Below are 20329 nucleotides of genomic sequence, written 5' to 3' on the forward strand. Positions count from 1 at the left end.
TGATTGATATGTGGATAGCGTTTTATTCTTGCGCTGGTTGCTCTTAACAGCAACAGTCAAAATGAAAGATAAAGTACAATATTGTTTGAAACTGAAATGGTTATGAAAAAGTATTGCAAACGATCGCTGGAAATGTACGACTTACAATTCTGTGGCGGTCCCGCTTGATTGAGAAGTGCAAATAAGCATAACAGTTCGAGACCTTTCGCGCGCGTTTACTTTCGCGCCAAAACTAAATCTTACACTAAGGGCAAATCACCTCTCTTTATAACTTGCTCAAGTGACGGAAAGATCTAGAGTCTATGAAAATAAGCTGGGGCTACCAGCTAGTTGACTGCCGACAGGACAGCTGGTTAAAGCAAGTGTGAGGGCTGATAATAGTGATTGTGCATTTGGTGTCGATGTTGCCTAGTTCCTAGGTCTCTCTGTCTTTCATTGATCAATCCGTTTTGGTCGTGAGGGCCCGGGAGAAAGCCGGAAAGGGACTTGGGAAAGTATTGATGGTGGTGGTGGTGGTGAAAAAAATGATTTTAGTAGTGGTGAATTGTGGTACTGGAACTGATGGCGAGCATCATCGAGACAATAATATTGTAACTTTGGTTATTTCGACACACCGTGTAGCATTGCGCACAAAATTTTTCGTGTGAAATAACAGTTTTTCTCAATACTGCATCATGTCCTGGCCTGCGTAGGATCACCTTGTACAACATAATAAAAGACCTGGCCCCAGTTGTTCAAAGGGCGGATAACTTTATCCAGTGGATAAGTCACTATCCAGCGGTGCAAATGTACTCCAAACAAAACTTTTGGCAAGTTTTCCACACAATCCCACACTTTAAATTAAACATACACGTCTACTCTATACACAAATTATAGGGCCATAAGTAAATTCTTACACATATTTATTTGCCGCGTAGCAACTTATCCAGTGGATAAATTATCCGCTCTTTGAACAACCGGGGCCTGCTCGACAGTTTTCATTTGAATGGGTCTTACCAGGGGATTTCAAGAAAGGAACACTACAAGATTGAAAGTTTGAGTTTTCAGTTTGACGATTCTCCACCTCAGAAGACCAGTTTACTAAGAAAACGAACAACACGTTTGATGTGGTCAAAGATACAACAGTTTATTTACATTAACAGCTAGCAAAATATCCTTTATTTTCAAATCTTATTTGTGGTCCATGTGCCTCATGCAAAAATAAATATTATACATCAAACTAAAAGCAATCACAATTTTTCAGTTTTACAATGAGATGTACAAAAATAGCTTTTAAACTCTACAAAAATATTACAAAAAAGCTGTCTTGAAAAAATAACTTACGCATGTGGTTACGAATCCTCACGAATTCTCAAGCTACACTTTTATCCAAGTCAAAAACTACCAAACTGGGGGGTGTAGAGGTTGCTGTGAATTTGGTTCACTCTTGTAACCAAAAAAGCAATCAAACAATTTAAGTCGATTGCGTGTTCAAAATGGATGACATTTCTACTGAAGGAACGCCTCTACTCATGCATGCAGTGTGTGCTTGTGATTGCTCAACCGGCACAACTGAACCAGACTCGAGGCAAAGAAGACGACTACCAAAAAGGGCCTGGCTTTTATCAGCAACATACGCACAATCAAGAGAAAGGATAAACACAAATACAAGTTAGAGAAATCAAAGCAAGCACAGAGATCAACACATGCACTTAGATTCCTCGGTGTCTGTACCAACTCTAACTTGGGGTTTGGTATACGCTTGTGTTTGCATCACTAATGAAAACCATGCCAAGTAATCGATGAATTCACGTACTCAAAATGGAGCTAATAAATAGTCAAATGAATATAAAAAACTTGTCTCTAGCCATAAATCCCACAAAACAACCCTCTAACTACATGTACAAATTTTATCGTTACTAAAACTATGCTATTTATAAGCCATCAAGAATTTTCCTTCATCATACAAAATGCACGATAGATTTCAAACTGGAACCATTAAACAAAATCTCTTATTCTATTTACAACATTATTTACAATGCAAACAAAATGACATTTGTGAGGGAAACTTGTAACAAAAGCCCTTGTGGGATACATGCACTAACAAAAGTAGTCTACAAATATCAGGTTTTTGTTCTTTGTAAAGATGTAACAGCAATAGGTAACACAGGGACTGAGCTTTTTACGCCACAAATAAATATATTTACAACCTTCAAATCGGACGCTGCTCAACATATCTTGAAAGAAAGGCCTTGTGAAAGCCAGTAAGTCTGAAAATAATTGCTTTCAGGAGAGATGTACAAGTATCTTAGAAATAAATAAAGCTGGTGTTACGAGCTTTTAAGAACCAGTGGTGAGAGCAGTTAGTCAGGCCAGCTGACTGACTGATACACAAGGTTAAACTCCTTACAGGTGCAAAACACTAACTGATCACTACTACAGTGCTAGGCAATAAAAAGAACACAAAAAATGTGTACGAGTGCAAGGATGAAAACTAAGCAAGCAGGTCATTTTTATCTCTCACATACCTACGAGGCACGTTTTGGCATTCAATATTACAGGCTCTTCTCCTTAACGACAACAAATGTCCCACTTTCACAAAGAATGCAGTTGTACCAATGTTAGTTCATCCTCTCATTTTTAGATTTCTAACTTTGTAAAAGTTTTATTTTACACGATGGTATCGTACAGATGATTTTCCAGAAGTGGAAAAACGTGACACGCCTCTCTCCGTAAGTAACAGATTATAAAGCTGTCAACTCTACCCAATGAAAATAATGACGTGTTCTAACCGGCCAGAATGATGGTATTCATATGATATTCAATGCAAACATATGTTAATATATGCAAAATTAGTTGAATAGTAATGTAAACGTATGCCAAATACATCACTTTATACTGATGTAGGTTAAGTCTCCATTTTAATGAAAATGTATGTAAACGAATGCAAAGTTTCCTCAAAACAGTGAAAATTAATGCTGAAATGACGCAATTTGTGCTGATTTATGACACGCAAATTCAGCACCTTCTCATTTTTTAGCCTCGTTAGAACAATAAAATGGGCCTTTGTTACAGTTAAGTTTCCACTACAATACAGTCTGGCAAATGTAGATTTACTCAAGACAATCTCTTATGTAAAGGAGTATAATGGATATGGTGCCCCATCTGGAGTCCTTGAGGTTGATGTGCAGGGATATGATGATGCCATCAAGCAGTGTGGGTGTATATGAAGTTGATCGTCTGTGCCTGCTATCATTGGAGGGCCACCCATTGGTGCCATACCCAAATGGTAAGGTGGACTAAAAATCTGCGCTGAAGGAATGAAGATTCTTGATGCAGTGCACATGTGACTGGCTAGAGAGTCAGGTGGCGGGGGCATATGAGCGCCATGTGATGAGATGTAAAGGTCGGGATGATCTGCTGCTACCAAAGTAGGGCTCCATCTTCCTGGATACAGTGTTACCCCAGCAAACGGTAGGTCCTCCTCATAGTGCTCCTTTGGCTTTGGATGAGGGACTGACACTATTTCATCCTTCCTGCTAGCTGGCAAAGAACAGGGGCAGTCTGGAGGACAAACCTCTTCAGTGACATAGCTATACTTTAACTTGCTCAGCTCTGGGTTACCTGTGTGTCTTTGATGGGAAAAATGAGGTTTGGTGTGCTGCGGCACATTGGACTGCCTTCGGAGCCACTCTGCAAAATGCTCGTCAACGCTGTCAGATGAGGGTGAGTGTGTAAATCGCCCATCTAAGCTTTCCACCATTGCCCGCTGATGTCTTTTTTTATCATGTTTTGGAATGCCGGTCTCTTGCTTTCCTGATGGATACACCTCATCCAGGCTTTTCTTGCTCATTGTCACTGGTGACCTTGCAGGCAACTGGGGTGAAACTTTAGGTTTGCCTTGAGGTTGACCACTGTAGGTCGGTGCATCATAAAGTGGGGGCGTTTCATTACTGGGCTGCATTTCCCTGATGGAGTGATGCCTTGAGCTACCTTCATATTCTTTCCTTAACTGTGACTGTGACGCATGCCTTCTCCCATCAGCATCCTTGCCACTAAACAGTTTTGGTGATACTTTAGGTACGTCCTGTTTATTGCCCTGAGAACCTTGAACATGCGCCACAGAGTGGCTCTTTGTCTGTGGTCGTGGCGGACTATCATCTGATGTCAGGTCAATAACTTCACGGCCTTTTCTTAGCGTGCTAAACTGCTGTGGTGAAGAGGATTTGGGAACAGCATCATGTGCAATTCCTCCAGTGACCCTTTGAAGACAAGCAGCCTGCACAGAAGACAGTTTGGAGTTGCTGTTTACACCAGACATGTTCTTAGCATAGATTGTATTGGTTCTTGCACTGGTTTCTTCATCACTTCCCATCACTTTTATACACCGATAGTTCGCATTGCGCTGACTGGATGGTACCTGAAGTTGTTCTGATGGCGAGACTTCTGCTTTTGTCCTGTTACTCCATGGTTTGGATTCCAGGTACTCTTGTTTGATGGGTCTGACAGCAGCTGGCAACAAATCTTGCTTATCAGCTGGCGACAAATCTTGTTTAGCATCATCCTTGATGATAGTTGACATTGTAACAGTTTGTGCCACAGGACTTGGTTCGGTTCGTTTCACGGCATTCCCCTTTGCTTCAGTTGTCACGTTTGTCTTTACAGGCAATGTTGGCGTTGATGACAGTTCAGCAGTTCTCTGTGGGGCTCTGACTGGATTATTCCCTGGAGCAGCTGGATTAAGTTTTACTGCTGGGGCGTTGTCTGTGTCAGGATTTGTGTTAGGCTTCTGTTTGCTGTTGGATACTGTTAGTCCTTGCTTTTTCTCTGGTTTATTCAGAGGTTCTTTTGGCGCAGGGTTATTTACAACAGAAGGGTTCTTTTCATCCATCTGTTTCTTGAGTTGGCTTCGTATGTGTCTCTCATATGGCAGCAGTAACCTAAGGGACAATGAAATTATTAAGAATAAATCCTTTCATTGTGTGCCTCCATTGTGCTCTTTAAAATTCCTAGGAAAAAGACTTTTAACTTCCAATCTATTCCGTAACTTACAATCAGCTAAAATGACACAACATTGTACCACTACATTGTACCTTTCGTAATGTCTCCTGGTGTATGTAGCAGCACTCGTAATTGTTGTACTTCCTCCAAGTGAGTCATAAACACGGCGCCACAAACGCTTGCTTGTAACCTAGAAACAGGTTGAGAAATTAAAAAAAGCCCAGATAAGTTTACAAACAATGCAGTTCCACAAACAGGATCCATAGCTTCTTCAAGAAGGATGAAAACATACAGAAAATGAACTAAACAAACTTCCTACTTATGCCCAGTCAAACTACCATTATATTCTATTATCAGGACCTCAACCAATCTTTTCTTTATGGCACCTGATGAGATTTGAATTTGATTATTGCCATATTGATTTAATTTTTCATTTTTAAAAATGCACTCTTCAAACGAAAAATGCAAAATTCTAAATGATCAAGTGGCCGTAATAGTTCATTAATCAACTTCAAATCTTATTCTTGGCACAAATGCTTGACCTGGTTTCACTATCCTTCCTGTTGCCAAATGAAAATTGATTGAAAAACAGGATAAGTAAAGAACATGTTTATTTTAGCAATCTGTGGACATGCTTATCTTTGAAAACAATTACACACTATGAATGCCCCTTATCTCCAATTTTAGTAAACATTCATGCCCATAACTTTTTTTTCCAAATTGAAACACTTGGTTAACTGTACTATTTTGGGGAATATCAGGAAGTCTGGATAAACAAGTGTTCTTCAATTCTTCAAAAAGTTTTTGTTGTTGTAAGCAAAGTTCAACTGCATTATCTTTCAGGTAAGTACAGCTGGATGCAAAAGCTTAGACACCACATGCAATGCAAGTTGTCTGTAGCACATGTGACTTTTCTACTTACAGCATCATATCCACCAAATCTCTGAGCCGTGGTGTACATTGTCCAGAGGTTAACTGTATGAAAAACAAAACAAAAACAGCTTCAGAATATGCAACCACATAAAATAATTTAATATTGAAGGGTGGAGACAGGGTGGTTTTGTGGTGAAACTAAGTTAAGTCACTCAGTGGTTTTAACTCTTCGTCACTGGACAGGTATGGAAAGGTTAAAAAAAATAACTTCATGGTGTGGGGTGGGGTCGAAAACATAATCCTAATTGATTCACACTGCAAAACACAGGTTATAGGCTTGTGATGGCTCCTCCCCAGGTGAGTTCTCCCGCTCAGTTAAAAAAAAAAAACAAAAAAAAAAAAAACAACAACAACAACAACAACAACACGAAAATCATTGGGAAGTCACACATTTTTACTGTCAACCATGCCCTGGTCAAGCCTGTAAATACAGTTTCAACACTGAGGGTGTTCACAGTGCATTGCATGTCCTCAGGATGGTTTTCAGGAATGTCGCTAAGAGCTGGCTACCAACAAATTTCACTATCTGAAAGAGATCTGGCTAGAATTTCAACAGAACACATTGAAGTCAAACACTTGAGGCTAATTTAAAGGTGCACAGTCCAAAAGAGCCGGCTGGGTTTATTGATGAGCCTGCTGAGGTTTTTCTTAGCTACATCCCTGGGTATTTGTCAGGTCATGAATTTTTTTCACTTCAATAATAATTGTACTTAGGTAGATAGATAGTTGATAATGATAATTACAGGGGGTATGTAGCTGATGGAATTACCATGTCAAAATAAAGTTATCCTATCGTATTGGTGCTTTCTTGTGTGGACATCCCCTGGGGAGGGGGAGGAGGGGGGTGGGAATGAGAGATATGTAGCTACATTTACAACCTTGTACTGGTTAGAATAGTGATTTGCTCATTAACTGTACCTTTCTTGAAACCCAAGGCAGGAAGCTTGCCAAGAGGCTGGTTATTTTTTCGCATAAAGTCACGCAGGGTCTGCATAAAGTACTTCTCGTCATCATCATCATACACCTGGTTAAACATGACATGGAACATTTTAACTTAAAACACAATACAGTCAAACCTCTCTATTATGGACACCAAGGCGACAGGAATAAGTGTCCTTATTATAGAGGTGTCTGTTTTAGAGAAGTAGGTTTTACACGGATTTTGGTCTCTCAGGGACCAAGTGAACTGTCCATAATAGAGAGATGTCCGTAAGGAGACGTTCCACTGTAATTACATCTACATGAAGTGGGGGCTTATCAAAAGAACAATGTACATGTTGTAAATACTGCATGTGAGCTAATAAACACATGTGGCATTTCATTTTTCAGGTAGCATTTATCAGATCAGGTTTACTTGAACAAACATTGATAGCAAAAAACCCTTCAATGTTCAAAATGAAGAAAGAAAATGCCAGGAAGCAAAAAGCCTCGTTTCTTTGAACAAACAACTATAAATAATATTTGTATGTTATACCTAAAGCAGTGCTTTCCATGCCCTTCATATTTTAGGGCTTATGGGATGGACGACATTTTATTAGACAAAAAGTAATAGATTATTAATTAACATTTACAAAGAGTTGTCATCTTGGATCATTTTTGGTAGTTTAGAAACATTGTTAAAGATCCCATGTTTGCTCTCAAGTGTCCTTGTACTTATTCAAGGGTAAGACTTGTTAGTATTTTAGCTCTTGCAGGCTTTGTTGGGGGCAGTGCTTAATAAGGAGAGGTGCTATTTTAATTATTAAGTAAACTTATATGATAATGTAAATTCCCATAAAACTATTTGTCAGCCCTGTGCCATGTGAATGTTTGGCCATCTCACTTTTTCACTCCATGCACCTCCATGTAGTTGGATGGCTATCATGACGTAAAATTAACGTAAACGAGATTAACAGTACCAACCTCATCTTTGACACTGCCAGGCATTCGCAGCCTCTTCTTTTTCTTTTTCCACACAACATGTTCCTCAGATTGGTCTAACTTATTCTCTTTCTTCTCTTCTGAAACACACACTGATACTGGTGGCTTTGACGGCCTCTCTTCATTCTCCTTACTTGGTTTTGATCTCACAGCTAATGGACCTCCTGTATTGACACCTTCAATGGGTTTCCCAGCGGATGACGTAGAGCCTGCCATTGGTGCTACAAACTGTTGCGGTTTTGGGGCGATAGCCTGAACACCAGTAACAGGTTGCGGCAAAGATGCTACTGGTTGACTTCGTACTCCAGGACTTGTGGACGCTGCCAACTGAGTGCCAACAGTTCCTTGGGTTGTGGCCACTGGTCGGGTACTTGTTGCTGGTGAGAGAGTGTTTGGCTTTGCAGCTGTGACTGTCCTTGTGTGTCCAATGCTATGAGTATTTGTGACATTTTTCTCAGCTTGTTGCTGTGTAGGCTGCTTGCTTTCTGCTGATAAATTCAATATTTTTCCATTCCTACCTGGCTGAATGTTATCTGCTAATGGTGATTTGACCAGCAAAATAGTGTTGTTGTTGTTGTTAGCCTTTTCAAGTTTCCTTAGCTTAGAATCCATGGAATGAATTTGCTTTTGCATAGGCACTGTACGTGAACACTCCACCACTTTTACACTCCCTTGCTTCTGGCTCAGCTGTGCACTACATCGCACATCTTTTATTGAGTTAGTGGAAATAAGAGGTGGAGGGACCTTTGGATTTGACACTGGCACATTCGGAGCTGCTGCTTTAGGGCTGATCTGTACTTTAGGCTTCATCAGTGGTGGGGGACCATTGCTTTGTGCAGCTTTCACTGCCTGAGGAGGCACCTTTATTCTCTCCAGCACGCCTTCCGACACGTCAGAGCTAGCACTCTCGTCTTCCTCTGATATCTTGCACCTCTTTGCTGCAGGTGAGCTTACCAGGTGATTCTGAATGTCTGCAACAAATTTTTTCTTCTTGAGAACACTATTCTGGGCTGCACTCAGCTTCTTTTTCTTCCTTGGTCTGCCTTTGAGAACTGGTGCTGTTGAGAGGTAAAAAACATAACAAATAATGGACTAGAGAGTTTGGTGGAGAAGGGGCAAAAATAACGGATTGACCTTGAAATTAAAATTTCTCTAAACTGACTTCCGTATGACATACAGATTGGTTACCCTGCAACAGTTCCACATTTAATTTTTGACCCTATGCTTCCATCTAAGAGTAAACCTTTGGACCTGTTCAATTTAATTTAATTTATTTACTTATATAGCGCCCTTTAACATTAGAATGATCAAAGGCGCTTTACAATCCAAGAAAACTATATTAGATATTACAATAAAAATGCTATTTGCTATAGATCATTACAATAACAGTACTAACATAAATAATAATAACAAATAAATAATGAATAAATGGATGAATGAATAAAAAGAAAATAAATAAAATACAAAACTCCTATAACACCGTAATGCAAAACTAAAACGCTAGCTTAAAAAGATAAGTCTTAAGAGATTTCTTAAATAGTGCTAGCGAATCAATCGCGCGGATGTGTGCAGGCAAGCTGTTCCACAGCGCAGGCGCAGAGGCATGAAATGAGCGGGCACCTTAAGTCGTGCGCATAACCCCTTTTGGACAAGGGGTTACTAGTCCTGTTGCTGACTGAAAGATGAGATTCTGGTACAACTTGTGATGATGTTGAACAGGTGAACTCTGTTTTTCTTTTAAAGTCATTCTTGTGCTGACTGTGTCTGAAATTTGTATTCCAGTGTCAAGATCTTTGTAAGAGCCTTAGGCCCAGAGTATTACATTATTCACACTAAATTATTCCATGAGTGTGCATTGGATGTGAAATGATAGATAGCCAACAAGGCACACAGCACTGAGTTGGCTACATCATATCATATCCAACAAGCGTGAGTGGAATAATTGTTTTATCAAAGAAAACCAAGAAATATTGCTAGATCTTGCTGATTTCGCCTTGCAAAAACAAACAGAAAACAATTTAATGGTCGCTATTTCTTGGACACGGTATAATAATGGCTGATATACAGTGCCATGGCCGCCAAGCCAATCAAAACTCTGGCAATATTTACCTTTATTATCACCTGACAGTTCAAACTTATCCAAGTAGGGATGATGGAAGCTGTCTCTGCAGAACAACACTCTTGCACTTCTTTGATCTCCCAGGATTCCACCTAGGGCAATCAACTGAGCTCTAGACAAACAAGCACCAGACAAAAGCCTCTTCTTTAGGGCTCTGTAACGACAGTACGCTGGGAATGTGAGGATTTGAAGGCTACGAGGCTGATCTCCATTTTGCCATGCTAATCTTGCCTTTTTCAATCTTTCTCTCTCCTTTGCAGCAAAGTGGTTGCTCAGATAGTATTTGTCATCAATACAAACAAAGTCACTTTCATACAATGGTATCATTCCACAGTCCCACTGCACACCTGAGTCCTCCCAGACTGCCATATCATGGCATTTGATAACAACCTTCTGGTCAGCATAGAGCAGCTCATCCTGTAAACAAAAAAGGCTTGTTACACGTCTGAACAAATTATGGTTTGATGAAATGCAATTTTAAATGAAAATGATTTGTACGGAAATAAAACGTCCTTCTAATTAATGTGTTTTTTCTTTCAAGGAGGAAAAACTCCAAACAAGATTAATTAAAATTAATTCTGTCCATTAACTGAAAAGTAATTAGCAAACACAGGAAACAACCTTTGCCCAGGACTTTCACTGGAGAGGAAGGCCTCACACAGTGCTATCACTATCAGATCTCACCCCAGACCTTTTACTGATTGGTTGACAAACAATACTTAACAGCAATTAGCAGACGTTTGCCATACCATCTGTACATTTGATACCAACTGCATACACTGATCTCACTCCCACTAAATTCTGGTTGACAACCTGCATAAAATTGCTGTAGGCAGATACGTAGCTTAATTTATTTTAATTGGGGATGGTTCACGGCTATCTAAAGAAATTTATCTACCAGGCATTCCTTTGTCTTTCTGTCATTTCTGACATTTTTTTCAAAGGTCTCATTTGCATGTATTAAGATAAAAAAAAAAAAAAAGAACAAAACAAAAGGAAATGGAATATTTACACAAAAAAGTCTTGAGATCTTGAGTGGACACACGGTGGATTTTATCCACAGATTAATATTTAAAGATGTTAATGCACCAGAAAGCAATGTCTGGTGGAGGAAAAGGTCATATACAGTGCACTAACTTAGGAATTTATATCCAGGCACATTATCTTACTAGCTAAGGCCCTTTTGTTTTCCGCACAGTCAACCTTCCTTTCCACAGCTAGGACAAATTCAACAGAAAATTTACACTCGTAACTAACAATCTGGGCCATACAGAAAGTGAGTAGACTAAACATCTTTAAAGTCTTATGGTGATTTTTTAACTTGTTTTTGAACTCCTTGTTGAGTACCGTACAGATCGTGAGGCTGTGTTTTCAGACCGTATCAGTTTGTCAAACCACACAGATCGCGAGGCTGTGTTTTCAGACCGTAGCAATTTGTCTGTATTGGACATGACTGCCAGATTGCAAACTACAAACTTGTGCAACAGTTTTACTGAAATTAAATTCACCCCTGGTTACTGAAAATGTCTTTAGAGCAACAAATGTACTAATTCCCATACAACCCTTTAACATAATGGCATCATGATATATGATACAGAAAGAAAAGAAACAAACAAACCAACACAAAAATGTTGGTTTGTTAGCTGCTCAGTAATATTATTAAAGTATCACTTGAGAGCCACATTGGTGGTATTATCTACAGATCAATTGTGTTAGTACACCAGATCACAATGTCTGGCGGAAGAAAAGGTCATATATGCTGGAACACAGGCTTGGAAATTTTTAATAATGCAGATTTTTTCATGCACTTTTTAATTTCATGGTCGATGCCATTTTTAACAGCTGACTGTTAACTACTGAAAATCTCTTTGGAGGCATGTACTCACTTCCACACCATCTTCATGTCATGCGTGTGAGAATAGTTTATTTAGTAATCTAGCTAAAGGTCAAGTGTTCATTCCTCTTCTAGAAGTCAGTCGACTAATGAAGGTTTTAGGAGAAGCAGGTCAGGTAACATGGCAGACTGTATGTCTTATATAGTAGATTGTGTTTGTCACTGTACTGTGTTGGAGACTTTCCCTACGTACAGACATTGTCTGTCGAATAATCGGTCTTCAGGCAGATCACAGTTTTTTTATTTGGCATAAATCCAACCTAATCCCACAATTTATGAGACGTTATTGTTGTTGAGGGTCTACAGCTGTAAGTGTTATAAGGTTTCATTCTTATAAAGGCAAATTATTTTTAGTTGATCATTCTTTGACAGACTTGGAACATTTGTGAGAGAACTTTGCTAAAAATGCATTGTTTACCACACTGGCCAAATTTCAATGTAGACATACTTTACACAACTGTAGCAGTTAATTTGCTCAAATTGTTTTTCTCTGAGAAAGAAATCTACATGGATAGGAAACATGTTACAAACAGAATATAAACACAGTCTGCACCTAGAAACCTTAAAAAAACCAGCAAACAACAACTGGAATAACTCCAATTTTCACTGATTTCAAAACAATAGCAGTGATTTTCGCAGTTCTTGTTTTCTCAAAATTCTAATTTTGTTCCTGTAACCTTTTGCACGTCACCACTATTGTCTTTTGCCTAACAGGTTTAAACTGATCGTGTAACTTGAAGGTGTTCATTTGGCAAAAATGCCCAGGCCCTGGTTGTTCAAACAGTGAATAACTTTATCCAGCTGATATTGTTATCCAGTGGATAAAATGTATTGGTTAGGGTAATAGCGATTTATCCACTGGATAGCATTATCTGCTCTTTGAACTACCGGGGCCATGTGGATATAACATGTCTGCAAACCCAAGTGCATTTTAATTGTTTTTCTAACCTGTAAGCAAAAATGTTGTTTTCCTTGTATTTATATCTTTTATATCTTGTATATTTATTCATCATTTTTTTTTTATTTCAACCCTTCACCTTCAATAAAAATTCAAATTGGTGCCTGACTGCAAATTAGAAGACATTCACTTGCTAGGAAATATATAATGGCAAACAATAAAAACAACAGAGTGTTTCTGTCCCAGGACTATCAGAAAAGTCTGATAGTTGCCCCTTGGAAATTGAAGTTCTTCAAACTAACACATAAGTGCTTGAAGCTTCACTTCTTAGACTAATATTGTAGCTTTAACAACATAACATTTCTGTGGGGTGCCAACTACCAGCCGATAGCTCCTTGGCTGTATTGTTCAATCTACATGTAAACAGAAAGAATGAAAAACATTTGTTGTCATATAAATAGATGTAGGTGTTTGACAGAACAACAATCTGTTTATATCGTGTGTTTCAATAATGTTATTACTGTTTTGAGCCGTTCCAACCTTTTGCGACCTTTCTATAATATAGAAGCACACAAAATGCTTTAATATGTATGTCATCTTGAAAGTAGCAAACTAACTCAACGTACATATTTACTGTCCACATATACCTTTAATGCCTGTTTACATTTTTGCAAATCGCAATTTTATTTTTGTTGCACTTTTTTAGTGCAGCAACTTTTGTCTTACTCAAGTTGCACTTTCAGATTGCCTGTGTGAACTATTAGGGGTGGCTTCAGCGTGATATTGCAGGGGTTTCTAACATGTTTGAAACTTATGCAAACTTGCATTGTTCCCCAGAAAACTGATATCACATGCTGAAATCAGAGCTGGTTTATACAATGTGATTTGAACTCACAGCCTTGCGGGGGAAAACTTTTAGTGAGGGTGTGACAAAAGTTGGATCAAAAATCGTATGTGTGAATGGGCCTTAACAGACTCAACCGAAAATGGTTTTAAAGCTTTCAGAGAAGGTGTTTACTACATGTACTTAAAAGCTTATTTTCGTATGGAAATTATCAATAGCATCTATGAAATTAGTGAAAGTGATACACAGAAGAATGTTCACAACTCCACAATACCAACAACTTAACATTCCAGCTACAGTAGACTTCTGGGTCCTTGGGTAATATTTGCAAGGGTGGTGTTAATGAGTAACAAGCCTGTGACCCAGTAGGCCCCAGAATTAAACTGGAATTTCAAAATTCTGGAGTTGCGCAGTAGGTTTTCCAAAATCAGTGGGCGATCTAGAAGGAATGGCATTTTCCATTTGCGATTCTTTGGAACTCTTCTTGATATTAACCCTTTAAGTTCCTATAGTGACCAGCATTTAATTGGCAATACTATGCATTGATTAATAAACAAATTCTCTCAACTTGTCCCATAATAAATACATAGAGAATAGTAGGGAGAATCTATATATTGATATTAAGAATTAAAGAGTTCAAAGAGACTGGACACAGAGAGATGAAAAATGGTACCAAATTTTCCAGTGTTCCATTATAAACAAGAAAAGAAGAGTACATCTGAGGTGTCAACCATTTGTAAGAAAAAAACAGTTGGGACCACTCTTGAAAAAGCGTAACTTTTACCCCTCAAAACTAGCCTCCCACGCAGTCGTTTTTAGGGGACTCGTATTACCTCCTCCCCACAAACGCCTGCTTACCCAAGCGCCACATTCCTTTCCGCCGCTAAGCCAATCACAGTGAACCTTCTAAAATCTGGAAGGTTGACCTTGACCTCAGAACGCCTCTCGCGGGAACAGTGAAAAACATCACAACAGAGACAGAACTTGAACGAGCTTACGTGAGTTTTTAGCACCGTGTGCCCTACGTTCAAAATTTCTCGTGTAAATGCCTATCAACTGACTGCAATAACAAAATTCGTGACGGGAAATAGCGATATTTTCGTCAATTTGCCGACTGGTTACGCAAAGTCGCTTTAATATTTATCAAGCTTTGCCTTTAATCTTGTCGACCTTGTCGGTGTGGAGGAAACCGAAATATTACCCGATATGTCGGTAAACTTTAAAGATTTTGCAGTTGAAACTCGCTTTGATGTTGCAATTTGTTCGGGGGCATGTGCGACATTTTCCACAAGGACCACAAGTTGATCGGCTCTTTGTCGTTTAACTTTCCGTTTAAGAGTCTTTAATGGACTGATAAATACTGCAGATCTCCCCTTGATACCTTCTACATTCTTCTTTGCTTTCTCGAATCGAGTTAGTCTCTCGTAGCACTTCGTACAAACAAACAAATCTGCTCCAGAGTTTCCGCACCCGTAAGAGGCGATATCTTCACCGATTGTCAACTCGATCAGGCGGGGAAGATCGATTACACTTTCCCGAAGATTTTGACTCTCCCAGCAGTGTCAAAACATCGCACAAGAAGCGCTTGTATTCACATTCTATATTTATTTTGGTGTTTCAGCCATGACCAGCCATTCCAGAAGTGAACTGAAAATATATATATTCCAACTTAACTCCCGCATCTCTCAAGACTGTAACAGAGACTGTAAGCTCGCGGGAAACGGAAGCGACCATTGTCATTAAACACTGCCTCGATGGTGATTGGCTAGGGTGCTTGGGGAGTAAAACAATGGGAAAGGAATGTGGCGCTTGGGTAAGCAGGCGTTTGTGGGGAGGAGGTAATACGAGTCCCCTAAAAACGACTGCGTGGGAGGCTACCTCAAAACAGGATAACAACGGAAAGAGATGGCGCTTTCCATGAACGATGTCATGGGAATTTCATTGACAGGAGACCGAAAAAGGGTGAAATCACAAATGGTACGGAATTTCCTACATTCTGCTCTGAATGAGGAACGAGGAGTACCATTAAGGTACCCTGAAAATTTTGGATGGAATTTATAGAAATGTTTGGATCCATTTGATTTCCAACTGAAATTTTTGGATTTTTTGTGCAAATGGTTAGCAAGCCTGGAATGACCCTGAGATTTTCAACCAGAAATTGGATTTTTGACGCAATGATAGTAAATAAACAAGCCAACTACACGAAATACAAGAGACGTGAATGACTCCGTACATGCTGAAAGACTCGCCAGAAGGAAATCTCTGTTGGCAGTGTAAGTAAACACTACCCACACCTCCCACACACACACACACTCACACCATCATATAACCAGAAGAAAAATGTCTGAGCAACAACAAGAACAAACTACTGACTTGTGATACATGTATCAATGTTGTGGACTACTCCACTAAAAAATAGCCTTATGTGTGAGCAACAAACAAATTACCCTGTACCTGCTATGGCTGTACAACAACCCAACAAAAAAATAAAATTCAGTAACATTTGCTGGATTTATTTATTATGACAATGACGTTTTGGTTTTCTGAGAAAAAATGATAAAGAAATACAAGAATTGTAGAAAAAAATGCTGGCAAGCCGATAGGCAATTCATTCTTTTGCATGTGAAATAAAAAATGTGGTCCGACTGATTATCCACATACACGTGTTAAATGTCAATTCGAACATTTTATCAGTGCTAATGGTACCATTGATTAACAGTACTGTTATTATCAAAAAAGAGTTCAAAACAAACTAAGAATAAAAAAAAAATGATTGGTCATGTAAAGCACAGCTTGTTAGAGGAACTAAAAAAATTGTAATGTATCAAAAGAATAATGGCATCACAAAGTTGATTTGACACAGTATAACTAAAAATGCCATTCTTCAAATGGACTAAACTCTAAATTCAAGAGTATTAGAGACTAATAAACTCAATACAGAAGGATCTAGTTGAATAATTTTAAATGCAACTTGAAACCCAAGAAGCAAAACACATTTTGGAATGTGGCTTCACATTCAACTGCAACTCATTTATCCAGACAAGCAATCTTCCTAAGATGGAAAAAAAATTAAGCTTTGAATCAAGGGTAGATTTAAATGGGTCCAGAAAAAAAATTTAATCTGCATACCAAAATACTTAAATAAAAGAAGGCTAATTCACCTTTACAATTATATAAAAGATAGAAAAGATAAACATTAACGTTACACAGGACGACAAATAATGAAAGCTATACACTGATGATTGTTAAATGTTGAACTTCAGTGTACCAATCTCTCAATTTGTCATAAAAATTACAGTACTTTCTATTGTGAGAGATCAAGATATATTTCATTTTTCAAAAACAACACAAAGCAGACAAAGTGCTCAAGTCACAAGACAATATTAATCAAATCGGCGGCCGTGCGAGTGCGCGAGTGTTAAGAGAAATGAGAGAAAATATAAACAAAACATGAACGATCTTTGTGAAAATTCCGCTCTTTTAAACACAAACATGGAACCAGGCCACAAATTGTGAACATACATTATGGAATAAACACAATGGTAAAACTGATTTAATCTCATGATCAACCTTGAATAAAAGATAATGTAATACAAAACTTAAGTAACTAAATAAGTGAAATTTACAAGTGAATGCGAACCTTGTTTTTGAAATTGACATCGTTCAATTTCACGTCCGCAAAACATTTTAGCGATCACTTGAAGGAAACTAAACATCGAAATATATTCCTTTTCACTATATTTCGAGAAAAACAATTCAAGGATTCTAATTCCAATTAATATCAAAACCATGTGGTAATTTGTTTACACGGACCGATCTACGGTCAAAATGCCCGCTAACAGTTGAAACAGGTCCAAATGATTCAAGCTTAAATCACGACAAAAAAGAAATTAAGCTTATATATTTTTTCATCCTGACACATTATCGAAAAATAACTATCGATAGGAAAGGAAAAATCCGATTAACATAATGTCTAAAAGCTAAAAGGCAGGTTATTATTTTTATTCAAATATTTTCTATTGTGTTTCCCTTAATACGCATCTGTCGTAAGTACGGAGGACCGGAGGTGATACCTTTTATCAAATACAATGTCAGGCTCTGCTCGAAATCGCGCCTCCAGAAACGGGTACTTTGGGGTTCACGTTTCTCGCATTTAAAGCCAAAATAACGAAATCGAAATAATGGCCAAAAATAAAATATGCTTAACAAACTGAAATACAATCTGATGGCCGGAAACATTGCGAGCGAATTTTTACCTTGCTGAAAATGCAAATCAATCTCTATTGTTAATGCCCGAGAACACCGCTCGCCGTTTTACAGCTTCAGATTATAGATTTCAAATAAAAATCTTTATTTATCAATCTACAATAACGCGAAATTTAAATTAAATTTGCACCCCAAACGACAGAAAAATTAGAAATTATTGTAAACACGGTACGCTACACGGGATGAATAAAACGTTGTTTACTGATATGACCTCATGAATATAAATTGCGTGGTGTTGTAAAAACCTCATTACATGAAACCGCCATGCTGTTTCTAATAAAATGCTACAGTGTATCCTAAACTCACAGAAAAAGTGTCAATGTGTTTCTCTAGGCTGCCGCATTTTCAAACAGCTTGTCAGGCCAATTACGAGACCATAAAATCAACTCGGACATTATTAAAATTAAGAAATGAAATTTAATGAACTTCAACAGCACATGGGAATTCTTTAACTTCCTCGCGGCGCGCTATAGAAACAAAAGGCCAAATCTCAGCTTTACGGTTCGTTTTCCTCCAAACGCAACACTTTAGAGCAGTTGAACTAAAGGATCTCTAATCAAAAACAAAATATTTTAGGCACATTATTTTTTCCCTAGTTCTAATAAATATTCATCTAAATATAGGACACACAAGTGGTCGACTACAAAGAGCGTGTCGCACCGTGCCAAAATATTCCGTTTAATAATGCGCCGTGATTTCTTTCTCCAGTTGTTTGAGATTTAAGAATTTAATACGAAATAAGTTGAAAGATAATTGCTTGATTTTTTCCGATTTTCACTGTCATATAAACAGAAAATAGAACTAAGTAACGAGGCAAATTTCTAACGACGTCTTGACAAAATCAATGAAGCATTATAACTTCAACAAACAAATTTTTAGTGTTTAAAGATTTGTTAACCTTGGCCATTTCATAGGCTCTAAAACGGCAAATCTAGTCACAAAAAATGAAATTAAATCGCGTACAAATAGTTCATAAATAACTGACCTGTCCGTGGTTTGGAAGCCGTCCTACAGGAGTATCTTCGGGTCTGAAATAAAGTCTTGCGGAAGCGAGCTGGCTGTCACTGGTTGCATCGTGCCACACTAATTGTAGCTCAGCTATGCATATCGGTTGGTTTGTGGAATTCCTCACAAAATAAAACTCTCCGAGGCAGAAATTTTTCACAACTCCATCGACAATTAATCTGAAACCCCTGTAGAAGGTGTATGAACTGTGCCGTCCGCAACTGGCTCCGATCCACTGAAAATAAAAATCAATAATTTAAAGTCAGTTAGGCAGTAATTCTGTCATGGTATGCTACAAAATTGAAATCAATTGAACACGTCTAAAATAGTCGATTGACGCGTTTGTTTTAACTCAAAATATTCGTCAAGGATCCGAAAAATAAATGGCTACATCGGGTGAAAATTTGGGCCGCTAAAAACGAAAACAAATCAAAAATACCTGTACTTCGGTTGCGGGCATCGTAGATGAAGTTTACTCTGACATCGCCACACATAACAAATGAGGTTTAAAGTTTGGCAGGCCACGTGACTTTGAAAACGTCACAGATCGATCACTACAACACTTTGACAGTTTTACACACGCTTGTCGCATGCGGTATTTCCAATTTCTTTTCTCTTTTGACCTGCTAATTTGAAAACATACAGCATCGGAAAACGTGCTTGTAATAGAATAAAATTAAACAAACCGGAATTTGCTTAAACAGTGGCGGCGTATTCGTTCAGTGCATTTCCTGGTTTCTCGACTATTGATCATTTCCTGTTGCCATGCATGAAAATTTCATCGGAAATCATTTTGACCCACGATCGGGAACAAACAACTTCCTCCACACCCAGACAAGCCGATTGCGACATTTTGCTTAAGTCAGTAAGTTTTGCTCAGGTTAAACAAAAAGCTAGTATTTTTTTCTTTTTAATTTAAAACATTGTTGAAATTGTGCAAATTATTATATAGTTAATTTAATTTAATAAAAGGCAAATTCTGCTTGGCCATGAAGATGTTTCTAATTCCACACTGTTCTGAAATATATATATCTTCATTTCCCCAGAAATATTCATTTTATTTATCAGTTTGGTTTCACAAAATTATGATATTTATTATGGTTTTAAACTTGACACAATGACCACAAAAATGCTGTTCGTGTCAAACGCCTACAGTATAATTAAAAAGAAAATAACTAATGACGCACAGTAATCACCTGTGATTGGTTAAAATAAAGAAGAATCAGGAACCATTCAGAAGTAATGTGTGGCGGGCATGCGCTGTAATAAGTATGCTAGATTTGAAATATTTGACAAACAGTAACTTTATACATGTAATTTGAACACCTGGGATAATGTGGACTGTTCGCTTTCTCAAACGGAAGACGACACCTGTTGTTACTCCAGCTTTATTCTAAAAATTCTATTACCAATTAAAGTAATTTAACCCCTAAGAAGAAACTTGGATATAATTTTGTATTATTCTTAAAA

The 20329-nt window shown here is 38.1% G+C and overlaps 1 protein-coding gene across 1 annotated transcript; it reads right to left on the reverse strand.

Annotated features, from left to right (window-relative positions):
- Positions 1 to 1100: 1100 nt before the first annotated feature.
- Positions 1101 to 19639, reverse strand: LOC146470491 (uncharacterized). Its single transcript, XM_085122556.1, has 8 exons — positions 19299 to 19639; positions 18840 to 19094; positions 9943 to 10369; positions 7816 to 8891; positions 6832 to 6937; positions 5903 to 5955; positions 5073 to 5170; positions 1101 to 4919 (listed from the first exon to the last, which is right to left on the reverse strand). Exons 1-8 carry the CDS (start codon positions 19317 to 19319, stop codon positions 3110 to 3112), a joined length of 3846 nt encoding a protein of 1281 aa, XP_084978682.1. The 5' UTR covers positions 19320 to 19639; the 3' UTR covers positions 1101 to 3109.
- Positions 19640 to 20329: the final 690 nt, after the last annotated feature.

This window comes from Pavona decussata, unplaced genomic scaffold, assembly GCF_977016875.1.
Source record: "Pavona decussata unplaced genomic scaffold, jaPavDecu1.1 SCAFFOLD_114, whole genome shotgun sequence".
Classification (NCBI taxonomy): Eukaryota; Metazoa; Cnidaria; class Anthozoa; order Scleractinia; family Agariciidae; genus Pavona; species Pavona decussata.

Coding starts and splice junctions, on each gene's coding strand:
- LOC146470491 (XM_085122556.1), bottom strand. CDS start 19,319: ATGCCCGCAACCGAAGTACAG. Junction 8,892..9,942: donor ACTGTCAGGTGATAATAAAG/GTAAATATTGCC, acceptor ACCTCTCAACAG/CACCAGTTCTCAAAGGCAGA. Junction 6,938..7,815: donor CTGGCAGTGTCAAAGATGAG/GTTGGTACTGTT, acceptor ATGTTTAACCAG/GTGTATGATGATGATGACGA.